General features: G+C 42.2%; 1 protein-coding gene across 1 annotated transcript in view; it reads left to right on the top strand.

Annotated features, from left to right (window-relative positions):
• DYNC1I1 (dynein cytoplasmic 1 intermediate chain 1) overlaps window positions 1-20,801 on the top strand; it is a gene marked incomplete at its 3' end in the record, with an annotated part of 189,441 nt that overhangs the window by 130,355 nt on the left and 38,285 nt on the right. Inside the window, exons 11-14 of the mRNA XM_084260489.1 lie at window positions 9,489-9,635; window positions 13,674-13,787; window positions 16,498-16,631; window positions 18,295-18,439. Coding sequence (XP_084116615.1) covers window positions 9,489-9,635; window positions 13,674-13,787; window positions 16,498-16,631; window positions 18,295-18,439 — 540 coding nt within the window. The remainder of the gene's footprint in view (window positions 1-9,488; window positions 9,636-13,673; window positions 13,788-16,497; window positions 16,632-18,294; window positions 18,440-20,801) is intronic.

The following is a 20,801-nucleotide window of genomic DNA, read 5'->3' as shown; positions in this document are numbered from 1 at the left end:
ACCTCCTCAAACAGCAAGCACGGGTGTGCTGAGTTAGCCTGGGCTGTTTTCCACACCACCTGACGCCACTTCCCCATAAAAGCAGCTAGTTGGGGAAGGGCTTGTTGTCTCCAGGACAGTCTGAGTGTGGCTGTGGTGTTGGGTCGGTTGGCCCTTGCTATCGGGCAGCATTCTCTAATTGTCGTGTCAATAAGGCACTCTGTGTTAGCACTGGGTGTGAGTGTAACTGACCATTATCATTCTACATTCATGGTGATTTTGTCAGTAACTGTCCTTATCCCAACCCACAGAGGCTCTGTCTGTCTCTCCTGTGGGAGTGAATGAGTGGCATGTGGTGCTCAGCCACTGTCTGGGGCTGAACCACCACAGCCATCAAGTGATCATCTGGTTTGCTTTCTCTCTGAAGAGTCCAAGACACCAGGAGGCCAGGCAAGCCTAGCCCATACCTCACTCTCTGGGGGATCTCTTCTGCTTTTGCATGGAGCTAGATAGGGACCACCCACCTGGGTAGGGACTCCTGAGCCTTGTTCTTGAGGCCAGGTCATGGTTCCATCAGAAAGCAGGCTCTGGCTAGAGAACAGCTTGCAGCAACAAGAAGCTTAAGTCCTTAGATGACTGTGATTTATATTAGCTAATATCAGAGGATATATGTAAGTAATTCAGAAGTGACTGGAACTCCTGGGCTTGTCCCTCCCAGCCAAGTTCCCCCCAGCATTTGCTAGGTAGAAGTGGTTTCACCTTTGTAGCTGCTTTTGCCTGGAGTTGACCAGAACAGGCTAAACTGAACTCTTCCTCCTTTCTTTTGTTGTTGTTTTTGGGGGGTTTTTTGCAATGAACTCTAATATTGTTATCTCTGTTCTGCCATCCACATGTGTGGATAATAATGCATGAAGATGTAAATGGTTCTTTAGGGCTATGCAGATGGATATGGCTTTTGAAAACTTGTCCTAAACTAAATACTTTCAGGACCTTCTGGCGCTGAATGCTGCAATCCCTGCCACGCTCACCAAAATGAGTGCTAAAGAGAAAGAAAAAGCATTAGGGAAGGATCAGTTTCCATGCTTTATTATATTATCAGCATGTATTTACAGCAGATTTAATGCATACACAGTGGACTGTGCATAGGGTATAGTTTTCAAGACTGTGTGCATAGCGTTAGGGGTATTTGCTACAACAGTTGTCTGTGTCTTAAACTGTCCTAAATTTCTGCAAGGACCATGTCCTTAAGCATACTTCTTTAGAGTCTAAAGGGAATGGAGAATGAAGCATTTCAGTGGATCCAGAAAGGGGAATGTAAAACCTTTTGTTTCTCTTCAGTCATTGTCCCTTCATGAATTACAGCGACCATTCACTGTCACTTATTTCTTTTCTGAGCCCAGATGAAAGCCAAACACAACAAAGCTGACGTGCAGATTGCATGGCCCCTTGCATGGGAGGCTGGTCGTAGTAGAGCAAGATGGACGTCATGTTTTGGTTGAGGTTCTTTACTTGGGGTAACTGTCTGTGTTAAACAGCCCTTTAATATTAGCCATTCCAATAAACCCTTTTCTGACCAAGGGAAAAAAAAAAAAAAAAAAGCGAGGTGACAGGGTGACTATTGCAACCAGATATTACTTGCTGTTGAAAGGAAAACCATACACAGTCCCCATAGCAAACAGTGTGCAAGATGAAAAAGGAAGACTTGCATCCTGCCCTGAATTATCGATCCAGTACAGCTGGAAATTGTTTGCTGCTGAATCTCAGTTTTGTCTGCTGGCAGACCAAAACTGCTAAGGTGTTCATTTAGTTTCCAGTGATTTTTGAGCTAGATTTACATTGTTAGATGCCTAATGGTGAAGAGAAAAGCATGCAGTGGGGTTTGCCAGTGCACTTTGCAGCACTTAAATACCATTGTCTCACGAATCAGCTGGTGTGTGGATAGACACCTTCTGTGTTTGAGGTGCTGTTTTAAGCCAGAAGTCAAAGGGCAGAACATTAATGAGGTATCATGACTAAAATTATTTAGGTCGGAGTTCACAAAAGATTTTAACTTCTAAAATCTCTTGGAATTTCCATCTGTATGAAAACAGCAGCCACCAGTTAACGGAGTCAAACATGTCAGTAGGAACACATCAGACAACTTCTGTTTTGTCGTATCCTATGTAGGTGATGACTGATTTCTAAAGGAGTTCTGGTAGTTGGTAGGGACATTTTGCCATCAGTGCCCTATTTTCAGAAAGCAACTGAAAACTCTTCAGTTTAAGAACTACTGTTTAGCCAGTGGCATTTCTGACCACTGCAACAAGCAAATTTTTCATATAATGTTAGTATTTGGTCAATTCTAGACCAGACCGAGATACCTTTGAATGACATTTCTTCCAAACCCACTGTAACAAAGCAGTCTCTGTCCCAGAGAACTTGCACCTGTAGTCATGGGTGGTGGCAGGTGGTGACACCATTACCCATGTCCTCAGCTGGCTGCATGCAAAGCATCTCTGCTCCGGTGGCCTTTGGCTAATGAGCCCAGTTGTGTGAAAGCAGAGATCCAGAGCACCATGCTCAAACTGTCTGCTCCAAATTTTGGCAAGCTTGTTGTATGAGTGGGGATCAGCAGAAGGTCTCTGCTCCACCTGCAAACATATGCTCTAAGGCTCCAGGTCTGCAAGGGTGGTGCAGACCCACCTCTTCAGGCTTGTGAATAACTTAAAACAATTAAGAGTGGTCTTGCATTACTGTTAGACTATCCTGAGCTCAATAAAACAGACAAACCAAGGATGTGCTTGCTTCTCTAAGACACAGGCACATGGACCATAAGGATTTGACCCTGCAATTTAATAAGCAGCCAGGCCCTAATCAGAGAAAACAGACAAATTTGGGTACTTAGTATGTAAGCAGTTGGGTGGAAAGAAAATTTGATTTTGATGTGCTCTTGTTATGAAATTGCTCCTTATTTCTCCAGGCTTTAACTCCGTTATCCTCAGTCTAACAAAGTATGATATTCAGCAAAGGTTGTATTGTTAGGCTTGCATGTATCTGTCGTAACCCAGGGTTACCAAATTGACTGTTGGAATCAAGGATAAAGGCAGGCAGCATCTCCCTGTATCACATTTGAGAGTATCATGTTTATCTGCTTTTGCCGTGCAGCAAACATTCTTGCTGCTTTTCTGAGTCATCTCAACACCACCAGATGAATAATACCAGCAAACACACTTTCCAAAAGGGCTGAAGTGCAGTTTCCCTTTTGGCAAGGCAGCTTGTGGACATTATTCCAGTTATTTTATTCCCATAGTTACACGGACTGAACCTGCAGTTACAGGGATGAAAGTACAAAGCCTTCTGCTCTGCTTACAGTGAGGGCGTGAGTCTAGACTAGATATTGCCTTTCTGTAGACTTGGGCAGAGCCTTCTGCTGCAGTGCTCAGATGTCAGCAGTGAGGTTAGATGTCAGACTTACCTACCCTAAAACTCAGCTAAGAAAGAGCTGCTTTTCCTGACATACTCTTTTCCTTCTTTTTAAGGACTTAGTACTTTTTCAATAAAAATAAATTTAATTTGTGGCTACATTTCAGCTCCATTGGTTTGATGGTATAAGTGGAGCAATACCAGCTTTGGATTTAGAGCAGTCGTGTGGCTGAGTCTCTTTGTGCAGCTTTCATGTGGTCAGCTGAGACATTCTTAAAATCCCCAAACATTTTTGAAGATCCTAAACTGGAGACATTCACAATTCTTCCCTCCCTTTCTACCATTAATCCTTCATGTTTTAACAAGCACTGAAGTTAATACAGCCTACACTCTTTCCTGTCACACTGGGCCCCCCCTCCCTCCTTTCTTTCTCTTGAATAAAGCAATCTGTTCTTTCCAGTCCGTACTCTTGTAAATCAAAGGGATAGATGTCGACACACACCATAACCAAGTATAAACTTCCTTTTTTAATTAAACAGCATTCTGACATTTGGTTTGAAGAAGTGTGTGTTTGGTTTATTTATTTTTTTTAAAATACGTGAAGGATGTCAACTGCTTTTACTTTATTTTTAGTAGAAGATTAATTTTGTATGGTACCACAAATAATCTCCCATACAAAATCCTTCAGATGCTATTTCATAGTTGAATAGGAAGAGAGTTGGACTGGGGGAAGCAATACAGAAGTCTTGGCATTTAACGCTTTTAGAATTAAGGAGTTAACCTCTTTGTCACAGGTTTCCATCAACATAAATTGTGTTTTAGGTACCTTTTCAAATTTAATTGGGAAAAACAGTTGTAATTCTGTTGCTATCCTCTCTATTACTTGCTTATTATTATTAATTATACTTAGACATTTATGTGAAACACAGGAATATCCAGATTCATAATAGCTCATACTAAAAATAAGCAAGACTCTTGGAAGGAACACAGTCTCTACTTCAGTGTACAAATCCAGGTATCTCACTAGCCAGGGCACTGTCACCCTGGAATTACCTCTTTCAAAGTATCTCACACCTTCTTTTGTGGTGCAGAAAGAATGTAAGTGGGCATTAAACCAGCCAAACCGCTGTTCAGATCTGATACCGCTACTTTCCACAGTGATTCTCAGTCCTTGGCCTGGCAGGAAAAAAGGGCTTTATTTAGTAACTCAGTTGCTGGTTTTGTTTCTAGATGATGACTTTAATCCACCTTTGCAGTTGATGTATATCATCTATCTCTGTTCCAAGGCCTCATATAAGTCTCTTTAGCAATGCAAGCATGAGGAGCATAGTCATAAAGGACCATGAGTTTGGCACCTTTTTGTGGTTCTAGCTAAGCAGCAGTACCACAGCTTTGTCCCTTTGCTCTCACTCCCTCTAAGCCAATTCCCTCCAGCATGGAAAAGGATCTGCTTTTTCATCTCAGCTGCAATTAATTTTATTGCCCGCTGTTGTCTGTGTGAGACTGACCTATAGTAGCATGCCACAGACTGTAGTACTTTTTCACATGTGAAAATCTACCCAGGAGTTTCCTGAGTGCCTGCTGCAATACAACCTGGTATTTTGGAGTCTAGAAATGCCTGTGAACTCCTCAGATCGCTTCTTCCCACTGACAAAGTTTTGAGATCCATCTGGTGTCAAGTGTAGGCATATGGCACCAGTATGGCAGCGCTGCCTACAGGGGTGGCTTCCTGTAGAAGAGGTCTCGCCGAATGCAGTAGTTGTTGCCTATTGAAAGTCATTATTGTTTAGCACCCAGGTCTTTGTGAACTTGTTCAACTGGTGGCTGGGCAGAGTGCCATCTGAATCTACGGACATAAGCACAGACAGCTGAGTCTCTGGGGCCTTGCAGACATCAGATGTGGGTACTGAGGTCAGGCTTCTCAGTAAGGAGAATCCAAATGACTGTCTGTCCCGAGCATGTGTATCTGTGGTTGAAAGGATATGCCATCATTAATCCAAATCTGGGCTGGATTAAGCTTCTAAAATAAAAACCAGCTCTGCCAGCCACTTGAAGAGGGCTCGGGGCCTGTTTGAGTTGAGCACACCAGCAGGGAGGGAGAAGGCAGAGGCGGCTGAGCAGTCACCATCCCCTCGCCCCTGTAGTGCTTCTCTCCCTTCAGCATGAGACGGGTTGACCGCTGCCAAAACAAGCAGGCTGGGGAATGCTGCCCTCATCCCCTCGGCTGCAGGCCTCTCCAAGGACTGGGCAACGCTCCTATTTATGACCCCAGCCCTCTCTTTGTTCTTGTAACAGCCAGAAGCAGAACCTTCAGCATTCAAGGAGCGGGACTGCCCATTTGCTAGACAAAAATCTCAGGTTTGCCAGCCTGGCCAGCGGCCCTCCTGCCTGGAGCTAATTCAGGCTTGCTCATCTGACTGAGAGCTGCTCACATCTATGTACAGGCAGAGCATGCACAGGAGGTGAGGTAGCAGCACCAGCACAGTGGCACCCACCAGAAAGCCACTGTGAACGCACAGGAGTAGAAAATCTGGGTGGAAGATCACAGAGTCAAAAGTACCAAAAAGTGCTTTAGTGGAGTTTCTGAGAAGGGTGAGTAGAGACAGGAAAAGCACAGCATGAGCAAACACTACAGCATTAAGTTAAAGTGAATCATGAAATGATTCTCTGCACAGAGCAATTCAAAGAAATGAAGGTGACCAAACACTGAGGGATGCCTGCTTCTTGGCAGGTCCCAACAGCTTACAGATGCAGATGGTCTGTGGCACCCATAGAAAAGATAATGCTGGGAATTTCCTGTTCTAAACACCACTTTTATACTCTGGAGACTAAAGTGTCTGTGGAATTGCCTTCTGACATGATCCTTCTTAGATTGCTCATTACACTGTTGCCATATACTACGTCACTAGCTGTTTCTGTCCTCTGCAACAGGTAACTGAGCACCTACAGCAGGTAAAATGTGCCTAACTGAAAAATTGGGAAGCTTTATGGTCATTATTGGAGAGTGGTGTGAGATTTCCCTAGAAAGGTGTGGCAGAAGTGCAAAGAGGGATATGCTGTTATTTTAAAACCCGGATCATGTGCTGGTTCCTCCCCCTTTGAAGTCATTGGCAAAACTCTGTTTTAGAAGAGCAAGGGTGCTTGAATGGGCAGACAAGAGGCAGCCTGGAGGCAGAAGAGTCTTCCAAGGAATGGCTTCTGCTGCTCTCCTGGAGCTCGGAGCTGCTCAGACAGACTGGAGACCTGTCTGCCACTCTCTCCCATTAAGGCTAAGAAATGAATGCTTTCAAAGTTGTTAAATGAATGGGCTGGATCTTGGAGCCTTTACTCATCTGATTACCTCCATTAACTTTAAGAAAATAATCACTTTATTAAATGCTATGGAGTCCTTAAGTTGTTAAATTCTAATATTCTACAGAAGTTTTTCCTTGGTAGGAAAATAATATTGACACAATTAAAAGGATGTGAACATTTCATCAGTTGAACAATGCGAGTTACTTTGGAGTGATACCTCAAACTGGAAGCAGCACAGAGACCTTAAGTCCGTGTCACGTCTGTAGGTTATTTTTGAACTTTATGAAAAACACACTTTAGCAGTTTATATCCTGACCATTGAACTGTATTCTGGGATTCTGAATTCAAAAAACACACTAACCATAAAAACACAACATTTAAAAATACACTGTCCAGTTGGCTGCTTTGCCCCGCTTCAGAGTCTCCCAAGTTTGTTTCGGACAAACTGAGAACTTTGTTGTGGAATGACTGTTTGAATTGGGGTTTCTTAAAATACATGTGGAGCCTTGTAGCTGCTGCGGGGTGTACACAGTGGTGGAGCTGTACTATTTTAAAATCATCTGGCTATTTCACTTCGTGTAAGAATATCTGTCAGCTTAGTTATAAGGAACGAACGGGGTTGATTAAAACAACTCACAAAGCCATTAAACAAAGAGATAAAATGTAGAACATGTGCTGCAGGGGCTTTTTAATTATAATGTATGGGGGATCTGTGGAAACCGGATGGCAGCTGCATGGTGGCTGAGTTTTAAGCCCCTCTTAGCAGTACCAAAGTCCTGTTACTTAGCAGTGGGTTTTCTTACCTGGAAAGCTAATAGGTCCTTTGGAAATGGTGTCTGGAAGCTACCTTTTGTTGCTATGGCTGACCGTACTGTAACTGTTACACTCAAGCTCTTAGATAGATACAGACTAAAACAGGCAATTATGTATACTAATCATCTAGTCATTAGAGACTAGGCTATGTAACATCAGAGAAAAAGCTTTAGTCAACATGGGAAGGGATCAAAGATGTGAACAGCCACCAGAATCCAGAAAGAATGGGGAAGATAAAAGGTAGTGCCAGCATATTTCATTGTCTTGGTGATGTTATTAGGTTAAAAAAACAGTATTGAATATACTTCTGTATGCTATAAGTATGTCTACTAAATTAATTTAGCATATAATCTGGCTTTAAATTACAGATACCAGGCAGCCACATGAATTCAGTAAAAACTATTTAAACCTCACATTTTACTTTATTTTTATTAACCTAGTTATAGACATCAAGAGTTAGCATAATTAATTCTAGTCCTATCAGAAGGGGTTTAAATCTCTGGTGGAAGAGTTCAAACAAGTCTCTAGAAGCAGTAAGGAAAGAAGACAACATATATGGTCATGTCAAAGTTTTTACAGCTCTGTCCGCTACTGTCACAGACGGGTTTATCAGCTAAGTAGACGCTGGGTCTAGTTCAGCTTGGCAGCAGTATGTTCCCAATTCAACAAAGTTTACTTAGATGACTGCAATGCTTTTTATGCAACTGAAATAACATTGTTTAGTTAACCCTTTGTCATTGAGTAAAATGGGTTCAACCATAGGAAGATCACCACTTCAAAATATCCAGTCTTTAAACTGTAACAAAGATTTGTTACTAAAATGTATTTGAAACAGCCAGAAAATGAAAATTTAAGAGTGTGACCACTAACAGTGAATTTAACTGTCTGTCTGTAATTGCCACAGCAGTTCAAGTCTTGCTCTGTGGCTTGTAAGCATCACTAAAACTGCCCATGAAAAAAAATTGCATTTGCTTCTGTTTGCAAACTGTCTTTATTTGTATGTGAATTCTCAGGAAATTGTATGGATGCTCTAACTTCTGCTTTCCAATATGCATAAAAGAAAGACATAATACCCAGGACCAATTATATAGAAATGTGAAATAATTCCTTAGAAAGAGGATGGAGGACTTGAAGGAGTTGCAGCTTGTTGCTCTTGGCTGTAGCTTGTTGGCATATGAAGGTTCTGGGGATGGTTCCCTTGAGGACTACAGATGTTATATGTTATTTTAAAGAGACAGCAAAGCAGTAGTTGAGATAGATGCCCATCTCCATAGTGGTTTGTGTGGCACTCTAACAGACAGCCAGGGTAACCATTATACCAGTCTGGCTCCTCAGCATGCGCAGCTGAAGAAACTGTACGGTGGCAACTTGGCTGTCACTAAAATGAGAGAAAACTCATTTCTGCTCTGACAGTCTAAGGGAAAGTGTGATTCCCTCCACTAAAGAGGACCTCTCCATAGCAGAGAAATCACTCATTGATCCAACAATGAGACGTGACTTGTCAGCTGATGCTCTCAAAGCAGCATACCTTGAGGTGCACTTTGGAGGGGTTCTCACAAACTCACCTCAAATTGTTTGAGAGTTAAAATCTAGAGAAGCATCAGGGGAAAGCTCTCCCTGATGGGAAAACGTGGGCCAGGATGCCAGCCTCAGGTGGGCTGGCATCTGATTACATGAAGTTCTCACTTTTGGAAACGAAATTAAGCACTTTCTCATCACTGTCATGGAGACATTATCTGAGGTTTTTAGGATCATGTTAAGACTCATCCTATTGTAGGTATTTTACCTAGGACCAATGGAACTACACATTTTAGGGTCAATATTAGCCCTTTGCATATGTCCTGTTTGCTTCAGCAGAATTATTGGTATACAAGGAATATGAATAAAGCTCACACAACCATTTCTAAAATACAAAATGTTAATTCAATATGCTTCCTTAGGGAGAGAACTGAAGATAGCTGACCATGTAACCTCTCTCTTCTTTACATGTTTTACTCCAGTCTTCTGTGATGTCTGTCTGTTTTGCCCGCTTTCACCCAAACCTGGTTGTTGGTGGAACATACTCTGGCCAAATTGTCTTGTGGGATAATCGCAGTCACAGGCGCACTCCGGTTCAGAGAACTCCCTTATCTGCTGCTGCTCACACGGTAAGGATATAAACCACCGTTTCCATTCCTTAGAGAAAATGGTCAGCAGGGAAGTGGAGCTGTCTCATTGCATCTGTAATGCTGGTTGCCACACAGATGAAAACATAAGTGTGGTCTCTGAAGGGAAAGAAATAGGTAAGAGATGTTCAAAGTAAGGATCAGTTACAACACTTGAGTGAGTCCTCTTTGTGCCTGCCAGCGCAGTGGCACTGTGACTCCTGCTCCCCATTGCCTGTAAAGAGATCCAGGTCACTACTGGGACTGTGTGTCTGTCAGTCCAGCATAGGAGGAAATTTGAATCATTTATTGTCTTATTGGACATGAGTTTCTCTTTCAAAACAGATTAGGTACTTATTGTGGTCTCAGTGGAGTCCTGTAAGTACACACCGGTACCCTTGAAGAAAGTGGAGCAGTTTATTTCTGTTTTCCAGTGGAGTAACACATAAATGCTTGTCATGGCCTCCTACTTCAGAGAGGCCCACTGGGCATAGCTTGCCCAGTGCATAGGAGTTTGTTTCAGTAGAATGACTTGGAAAAGCATTTGGCCAACACACACAGGTACCTGCAGAAGTAGTGATGGTGGCACAGGGCTCTGGGGATATCTGGGAGATACAGAGGCAGAGTGGTAGCTCTTTAACTCTGCCCAAGACAGAGGAAGAGACAAGCCTAGATTGCCTGCCAAATTGTCCTCACTCTGATTATGGAGCTGACCTCCAGTCAGTCCTGCACTAAGATGCTATATATTCTTGAGCTCTCCTCTTCCAGAGTTTGAGCTCAGCCAGCCTCTTCATAAGAGCTGGAAGGTGTACTCTGTGGATAGCACATATGTCTCATCTTGGGAGTGCGAGTGGGCTTGAGACCATTCTTAGGTTGGATGCAGAAAATGCAGGCTGAAAGGAAGATAAAGTGTAATGGTATGATATAAGAATGCAGGAAAATGTAGATTTCCTGAAACATAAACTGAACTACACAAAGCACTCTGAGAAATAAGACAATAATCTTGTTCTAGCAGACTGAAGGATCAGACAAAGTGATAGGTCTTTTGCACCTCGAGCTTTTACAATTCATTGATTCTTATCTTTGGAATTTGCAGATCAAGGTTCAACTTGTAGTTGACTGTGACAACATAATCCCTGGAGTTAAAAGACAAGGTCTGGAAGCTGTGCCATGTGAATTATCACAAAAGATTCTGTGTGCGGCCAGTATAGCCGTGGCAAGTCTCTTATATTAAAAAATGACAGGTGTGCACAGACACGCTTAGTGGGCCAGGCAGTACAAATATTGTTCCCTAAATTTCCACTATCATGAATGTTGATGTAATAATGTAATGATCTGTGCCATGGGTTGCAACTTCAACATTGCTTTTCATTTCCCTAATGTTTTTGCTCATTTTGTTGCCAATGATGTTGTTCAATCTGCATGAAAGGAAAAAGTCTCTCCTGGAAGTGCAATTTAGAGATGTAGCAGACCAGAAAACTAGTGGCAAGAAGCTGACTATCACTGAAAATTGAACAACTGGGATTCAAAATCTAGTGGAAAAGAAAGGATTAATGGGAAGCAATTTGTTTACACTCAAAAACCGTTTAAGACAAAATTGTACCTCCTGGAATTATATATTCAAGTAGTTTTATTATTGCAGTAGAACAATATGTGGTGTTTTACTTCTAACAAATATAAATAAATTACTTTCAGTTGTGGATGGGCACTTTATGTGCTGTCATGGATTGGTATAAATAATTGTTTACACGGTCTAACACAAGGAGGTATGATTTTAAGGAGTGATCAGATTTTACAATAAAAGAGTGCTTACTTTATGTTCATATATAGGAATCACATAAACTGTAAACAAAGTCTTGGTTGCAAAAGGCTGTCTTGAATCGTAGCTGCTAAGGAAAAAAAAGAAAAAAGATTAAATTAAGACAACTCTACTGTGTCAATGTTACTTTATGTATTGCTAGATACGTGAGTTGAATAGTTACTTTTTAATTTGAACTTATAATGCCATATGTGAAGAAAGGATTTTTCTCTTTCCTTTCTCTCCCTTTGTTTATTGGAAACATATAGAGTGGGTTGTTATCACTGACTTAAACCCTCCTGCAGCTCAGTATCACTGGTTGCCGCCCGGATTCACCAGGATAAAGAATTCTACCCGCAGCTTACTCACTAATTTCCTTTCACACCCACCACACATCTGCATTTGGGACAACAGGAAATTTTAATTAAGACAAAACCATTTTGCATGATGATTTCATTTCCAAAATAAATAAAAGCAAGCTGGCAGCAACCCTTTGAAAGGAAGGAGCCTGTTTAGACTTTTGTTACATACAGTTGGTTGTCTTTGTCATCCATTTTCTTTACATCTTTTTGTTTCTGCCGTGGGTTTTATTGTGCGTGAAATTGATGGCTGGTAACCCTGATTAAAGCCAGATCTGGCCCACTGAGGTGCTGCTGGATTGACGTAGCTCGGTCTCTCCCATCCCTCCTGAAATATTCTAGATACTTCTCTGCTTGCTTTAGCTTCCTCACACATGCTCTGTCCTTGCCTTTGTGGACTACTGGAGGCCATTAAAGAGTAGGACTGTCCTTATTTCACATATCAGTATGTGTTAATCATATTTAGCACTGTGGCCATTAGCTCACCACTAAGCAGGAAGAAGGTCCATTGTATGAGGGTAATAGCATGGGGACAGACTGGGGGCCATCTGGAGGAAACCAGGTGCCTGACAATCTTGAGATGAAGAGAAAAATCAGTGTTAGAATGGCCCTTGAGGCTTACTGGTGTGTGTAGGTGGCCTCTGACCATGAGGTACCATTTCGGCAGCGATTGCTAATGAGTTTGTCTTCAGTGTGTGCATTCAGATGCTGCCCTTTTTGTGCTTAGAGGCAGGGCCATTACACTGGGCCCACTCAGGTATCAAACCCGAGAGCTAGCCAGTGCTCAGGAAATTTCTGCCATTCCCTGCTGACTGGGTCGGCAACCTGCAGCTGAATCTTAAAGCAGTCTAAAATAAGGAGTGGTTCTGCTTTTTCTTGCAGCAGGAGCAAATGCTAGGTTTCTAACCCTACACAGAGTTGCCTTAGAAGCTCTGTAGGGGTGGTCCTGCTTTTCTTTAAACGAGGAACATGTTAGTGAAAAGTATTTTTTCTTCCTGGAGACACACGGGTCTTAAATTCATCAGCAAAAGAGGCAAAGAAATACAGTTTTCCTTTGCCTGACTTGTGTCTATGTCTTGCCCTTCATTCAGCCATATCACTTGCACCGGCCAAAGGAACTTAAATCTTATTGTTCATTCTGACTGATTTTTCACTCTGGTGATTGCTGAATGTGAACCATCCTGTCAGGTATCAGATGACACTTCAGACTCCAAATGTTACCAGGTTCCCTGGAAAAGGACTAGGCCAAGTTTCATTATTGCACGTTGCAATGCATATCGCATTGGAATTCAGCCTCCATGGAATGGCTGTACTGCAGCAAGCCAGGTGTAACACCATAAATTTAGTCACTCCACATTTACAATGACAGATATAAAAAGGTCCATTGGCCAATGCCAGATGGACTTGTTCATGTTTTTCAACTGGAGGACATTTGCAAATATTTAGCATGCAAGCCAAATTCTGGAAAAGTTCTAGTTTTACCCATCTGTTTTCTTGAATAAAGTTTTCATTTTGATTCCACTTGGACAATTTGCCTTTCTGCTGATTATTTTCAGTGTCAGAAGCCATCAGTAGAATGGTACATGTCCCAGTGGGTGAAATCTCATCCACATAATTCAGTATTTTCACAGCATTACTCAGCTGGGTTGTTTTATTATGAGGAAAATGAAACTTTGAAAACATTTCCACCTCCGTAACATTCCTCTTAAAATTTAAATTAAAATAAGCCCAGAACAATTCCTATCTGGCAAAAGCCAAGTCCTGTATTTTCCAGGCATTATGTGCCTACTTAATCACTCTTTAAAATAACATACGAGACACTAGAAATTTGTTCGTGTAGCTGTGAGAATGGCTCTCTGACTTCCAGTGTTAATGTGTTTTCAGCATCCTGTGTATTGTGTGAACGTAGTTGGAACACAGAATGCACACAATCTCATTACCGTCTCTACGGATGGCAAAATGTGCTCCTGGAGCCTGGACATGCTCTCAACTCCACAGGTGGGTTTGCTTTCACCTGTATACATGGGGGGAAAAAAAAGCACCTTGGGCAGAGCAGGATACCTGCTTAATGGAACATCGCTCCTGAAAGCCAAAACCTCATGTCCTATACAAACTAAAACCAATGGATGCACTTGAAAGAGTGCAGCTTGCTTCCAGCAGTCTCTGCTAAGAGCCAAAACCCATTTCCTTTACCACAAATCATGTAATTATTATAATACGTTAATACATAGGTCAGTTTCAAGTGAAAATGAAATAATCCATTTTAAAGCACGGTAATTACAGAAGTCGCCTGTGGTATAAATTGTACTTACTCTACAGCATTGTTTAACAAATATGGACTAGATTGCACTGCTGCTGCACACACGCTAGGCACTACGGGTTTCCAAGGCACGCAATCAGAAAGCTTACTTGCCTTCAGCAGCCAAAGGAACCCAGTGCAAATCCAAAGTTTTGGGACTAATTTCCCCTCCTCTGGGATGTCCGTTACTATTGTCTTTCCCTCTCTTCTGTTCTTTGTATCAGAAGTGGAAGGAAATACAGGAAAATTGTGCAAACCATTAGTGATTACAATAATGGAAGCTAACCAAAGAATCTGATATTGAATAAAAGGCATATGGAAAGCATCTTTTAAGTGTTATCTTTTGGAGTAATACACTTTTTATCATTTTTATGCATCACTTCTTAGAAAAAATACTGCAGTTTTTGGTAAACATCATAGGATCTGATCTTGTTTCAAAATGCTGCGCAGAAACTCCCTTTAATGATTCCATTAATCATGCATGAATGTGCAATTAATACCAAATTACTTGTTTTTCAGCATTGACACAAGAGGTAGGACTCCTCTACCCTAGCCGTAACCATCTAAAAGTTAGGTCTGTGTCAAACCTAAGCTTGAGTTCCCTTTACAGTTAACGTAAAGAGAGACTGGGCACTTTTGGAGGATGATTCATCCCATCCCAATGTGAAATACCATTTTGGATATCTTGAGGTGTAGAACTGTCAAATCTTAGGATGGAATGGGCTTCTGGAAGTCATCGCATCTAATCCCCCACCCTGAGTGAGGCCAACTTCAAAGTCAGATCATGCTGCTCATGCCCTTCTGAGGAAACAGTATGGATTTGGTAGCTGTGTCTTAATCAATATCAGAGAAATCAATATGCTTCTGCAATAGAAGCAGAGGCATTTAAAATGGCTCAGATATGTATGTTTAAGCACCTGAATCCCTTCCCCAGTTTCTCACTTAAATATCAAGACGATAAATCCCACCCTTATGTATTCACTTACTGGAATACTAAATGTTGAAGCAGGTATTTGTGATCATCTCCATTCCAGTATTTCACCACTAGATCCAAAACTGGCTTTTAACAAGGATGGGAACACACCCCACACTGCACTGAAGTTTGGTGCATGACTTCTGGTGATCTAGAAAAGAAAGGCCCAGGACATGGATCAAGCTACATTCCATAGCTTTAAACTGGGAGGAGTAGAGCGTTACTGATCTGCATCAGTCTGAAACTTCCCAAAGATGCAGAACCAGGGTGCTCGTGAACAGAGAGTCCATCACATAACCTGGCTACAACTCCAGAAAGACAATACATGATGATCTCAGCCCAGAAGATTTAAACAGAAATATGTGGTCCACAGGTGCTCTGCCAATGCATTTTCCAGGTCTTGTATTGCCTTTTTCATAGAAACAAATGTATTTCAAAGAAAAGTATAATCCAAGCAAGAGTATTTCTCTGTGGATTTTCAGCCCTATCCTCTCAGAGGGATGCCCACTTTCTTTAGCTACAGCAAAAAGCCCTTCTAAGAAAAACACTACAGGCCCTGGCCCTAGAAGAATAGCAGCTTAGACATCTTAAACGCAGAAAACATACCCACTTAAATAACTAAAATGGAAATTGCTAAATCATTCAGCCCCTTTGTGGATTCTTGAGTTACACTATTTAGGCTGACCAACCAAAAATCTGCTCAAAGTGTATGCACCTTGCAATGGCCACAAACTGCTCATGCTGGTTGTACTTGCAATAGCAAAAATGGGCATGCTGACTTACTTTGAAATATTGCTACGAAATAAATAAGAAGAAAATATGCTTGCTGTTTTGTAGCTTGATGGTAGAGTCTAGAGGAAGTGTTCATAGTTACCTCAGAAAATCCCTAACAAGCAAAGCTGGGAAAGGTGGAAATTACAGGACCCCAACTTTTTGATTTTGTTCTGCAGAGGGACAAATGGCAGAGTCTGATAAACGCCCCAGGTGCACACGATATTACACGTGTTTCCTGACAAACAACTGAGTTCAAAAATGTTTGTAAATAGAAGGGTATTGCATGTTTTATTAGAGCCTGGGGCTGGCAAATGTAACCATTAAGGTATTATCTTCAGTTTCCGCACCATTAGATCTTAAATTCTCACCTGTCATCTCTGCCCGATTTAAGATGATGTAGCAGAGACCAGTGTCTTCCAGCCGCTTTCAAACGTGTGATGGACAGTGGCAGAGATGGCAGGAGCAGTGCATCCTAGTTTGTGACATTACAGCTTCTCGCAACATCTTACACAGAAACCAAAGTCCTGTGGCTGGGCCAAGTTATGTCTTCTCCCTGTCCCCTCAACTTTGTGTAACATTTAGAAACGAATTAGCAAAAAAACCCCGACCCCAGCCAAACATAAGGACGACTGCAGAATACTAATATACACCTGTTTTGGTAGGAGAGCATGGAGCTGGTGTACAATAAGTCCAAACCAGTGGCGGTTACAGGAATGGCTTTCCCAACCGGAGATGTCAATAACTTTGTCGTTGGCAGTGAAGAGGGAACAGTCTACACAGCCTGTCGTCATGGAAGGTGATGTTCAACATTTTGTACTTAAATAACCATGTGTACCTACAATAGTTTACAATATACTCTCAATTTGTTTTAATTTTTAATTTATTCCATTAATTCTGTTGAATAAATAGACATTGATATGCTAGTTTAAGATTGTAAGCCTTCTATCACACATTCCTAATACAAGTACTTATTTACATATATTTATTAAAAATATTTTTATGTTTAAATCGTTGGTGGGTTTTTTTAGCCTGACTGCTGCCACTATGGCAATATTGTGTCTACTTAGGCATTTTATGATAGGCTGTGTGGCAGCTGATGGTTTGAATTAGTCTTAGGCTGCTGTGATAAATGAAGCATGCCCAAGGGCATTTCTCACTTCTGATCTTTCAAAGATGCATGGGTTGTCCTTCACAAGAGTAGGAAGGTGCCAGATCCTCTCCTTAGCTAACTTCTGACCATTGATGACCGCACTCCTTTTCTGCTCTTGCCTGCCTTCCCCAGAGCTTTTTGCTACCATCCCCACTTTGTTTCCAGAGGCTCTTTTGTCCTTCAGCCCAGCACAGTGGAGAGCCAAATGCTATTCTGGAAAAAGGCTTCTCGCTGCATGAGAACTCCTGCCGATGACATGGCAGACAGACAGGGATGAAATAAGGGATGTACTTTGTAGCCAGCACTGCGGGCAAACACGCAGAGCACCTGGCTGCAGAGGCACTGCGGAACTCGGCTCCTGCTCCAGCACCTGCTGCCAGGGCTGCCAGGGGCCCTAAGGGTGGCCATGCTCCCATGGTCAGCAAGAGAGGTGAGGGGACACCACGCTCACAATATGAGGAACTAATTTCCCTCAGAGCAGCTCCTCATCTCTTTGGGTATTCGCGCTGTACTCACGCCGGCGCAAGGCTGGCAGCCTCATCAGAGCTGTGGCTAGCATTAATGTATTTTCTTCCATTGGCAATTTTTCTATAATGCACCTAAAAGGGTAATTTCATGATTCCCCTTTCTGTGTACACCGTGAGACAGCACTGACAACTGATCTGGCGTCATTTGCTTCCAGGAAGAAGAAAACTGCGCACATTCTCTCTTACCCAGCATTGTATTTTTCCTCCCTAATAGCTATTCTAGCCTCGGGCGATGAAACGCGCATCTCCCTGGTTCACAGTAATGACTGTATGATACCTGAGCACAGGAACCGTTCCTCCACTTTTTGTGAAAACCCATTTGCTTCCCCATGACTTGACTGACTGCTGTGGAAAGTTATTTTAGATATTTAAAAGAAAAAGAATTGCTCATGAGAAGTCATTAACATATTTGCATTTTCGTTTTAATGGTTATTCCTTGTGATAATTACTTACTCAGAGGCATAAGCTATAGTATAATTATAATTCAGAATTATTTTATAATTATACATAAATGTTATTTCAAGCTACAGTAGTAGGCAGTGTACATAAAAGTAAGTAAGGCAGATCCTCAGGAGTAAAAGGGAGTCTCCTTGTGCTGGATCCTGAGCACTAATCGTGCCCACAGCAGTAAACCTCTGCAGGCAAAGGCCTTACTGAAAGGAGAGATTTACAGATTAAAGGGAACTTTAAAAGGAAAATGGAACCTAGGAGTAACGAAAAATGATGTTAAATCACCAGATGTTAAATCACTCTCTGAATGCAAATGTCTCTTCTTCCTGCAGTAAAGCTGGCATTGGTGAAATTTTTGAAGGCCACCAAGGACCCGTCACAGGAATCAATTGTCACATGGCAGTGGGTCCAATTGACTTTTCCCATCTCTTTGTCACATCATCGTTTGATTGGACAGTCAAGTTGTGGACCACAAAGGTGAGAATTCTGAGCTGGGATGGGATGGTAATGCTACCTGTGAAAATGCCATTGTCAGAAATATGAACAAATAAGAATTTATTGAAATTCAATAAGAATTTATTGAAAGGCTGTGCTTAGAATAGGCATAGTGATAAAATTATAAGTCAAATACATACCTAGTGTAACTGTGCCAACCATATTCACCCCAGAGAACACCATGCCCTTTAAAGGCAGCTTCAGTTGGCCTGCACTTCAGTATTAAACTGAGTGCAGAGCGGTTTCACTAGGCAAGGACATGTCCTGTACTGCGAGTCATCAAATAAGCCATCCAGAACTCCCAGTGCAGACTAAATGGTGAAGTGAATACTGTGCACCATGGTGGTGCAGCAGCAGGAACACTTTCATCTGCTGAAGCCACAGGGGAAGCACACGTACAACTTAAAGCACTCAGTATCACTCATGAAATTTATTGCTGTAGGAGGATGTGATAGCCAGAAAGTATAAATTGTCCCGATGACATTAGACACTGATGGCTGGAAGCAGGGAGGAATTACATGCCAGAACATACATTCATGGCCACTGTGGATCTGTTGCTGTCTACTCCATGGACATGTCCACATGACCACTTACAGGCACTGTGAACAACAGAATATGAATACACAACCCTGTGAAGCTTTGAAACCCCAACACCCCGCAGAACTTTATGAATATGGGGCAATGGCAGCATGAGTGAACACTGTGGGACAGCCTAAACAGACCAACCTGCTTCATTGTACAGGCTGATTAAAGCAGGAGGATGAGAAGCAAAATAAATCCTAATTATGTTAGTCATCTAAACAGTTACTTCTGTCATACACCAGAGCAGAGAACTGCCTTCCAAATGCCAGGCTTTTGTCCTAACCATATTTTTAAGCCTGGGTTTGGTTCACATCTTGAGGTGCACCCAGCAGAGTTCCAGTACTGGAAGTTGATCACAGTCAGGAAGTATCTCAGTGTGTGTTCCTCCAAGACATCAGGGAGTGGAGGTGCCAGGACAGATGCACAGCAAATGTAAACACAAAGGGATCAGAAGGGCTCATGCGACAGCCTTTTGCTGGAAAGAGAAGCATAGTTACCTAGGTAATAACTTGAATCTGCTCCATTGTAGCTTCCCAATGCCTGATCCAATGTGCCTGATAATTCACAGGTATCTTTTCTGGATCAACAGTGGCCACAGCTGACGATTTTGTCTTGAGTACTACATTTTAGGAAGCTCGTTATGAGGAATGTACATGATTTACCTAATTTGCATGTAACCATATACATCGGTGGACTCAAGCCTTAACCAATGCAGAATTGGTCCAGGGGAATGGTGATGGGCAGGCTGGGATGGGTCTGGGATGGATCCTAGGTGGTAAATATTAGAAAGGGCTGCAGGGTAACTGAATGATAGAGAGCTTAGGTGATAGCTGTTTGGGGCTGGCGAGGCTGTTTGGTGCCAGAGATAAGGGAGTCCCAGACAGTGGTAATGGGTGGTGAGGGAATACTGGAGGGTTGAAGTTGAAGCTGAGAAAGGGGAAGAGAATTTCTGGGGATTAAGGAGAAGACAAAAGGCAGGTACTGAATTCCAAACATACATGTCCAGAAAAGTCTAAGATCAGTATCAGACCCTCAGCTTGAAGTTGAATATGGCATAAGGGTCTCATCCATCTGCAGCTTAAAAGAAAATATATTAAGGGATAATAAGGCCTGTTTTTTATTTTAAACTCCTGGGATTTTAGAAGTTAGCATATTTTAGAAGTTAACACAGCATATTTTGGGCACAAAGACACTGCAGTTAGCTGTACACAGTTATCCTTGTGGAATAATTCAGTGCCAAAATGGTTAGGTCAGATTCTGTTCAATACAGTCACTTTTCAAAGAACTGAACCATTTAAATTTCTAATATCTGTCAAGCTGTGGCTCATCTGGCAAGAGGAGCTTCCTGAGAAAGCTGTTTGACCTAGCTGATGTGAGCTGTGACGTGTAGGTGACACACCACAGCACCACTCCAAGCTGGAAGCCGCACTGCTGTATTGGATCGCTTGCTTTCTTCTGGGGCAGGTTTGAGCAGCAGCAGCCCCAGGCTGCTGCACTGCCAGCCACTGCCCTGTGAAGGTGTTCTCTGGGACACTAAACAAGTTCTCGAACTGTGATGAATGTTTTCTTTTTCTTCCAGTTTGACAGAAGTTTCTTTCCATGTTATCTGGATAATTCTCTTGGCTGGAGCTGTTACATATTTAGGGCTTTCTTTGTTCAGTTCCCATAGTCGGGGTTGGGTCAATCAGTGGGCTCTGAATAAACCCATCAGCATGCTTGATTATCTGAAAAAATAGCAGATTGATACGAAGCATGGAGTGCT

This window comes from Gallinula chloropus (genome assembly GCF_964237585.1).
Source record: "Gallinula chloropus genome assembly, chromosome: 2".
In the NCBI taxonomy this organism is placed as follows: Eukaryota; Metazoa; Chordata; class Aves; order Gruiformes; family Rallidae; genus Gallinula; species Gallinula chloropus.
This window is presented reverse-complemented; position numbering and strand designations above follow the sequence as displayed.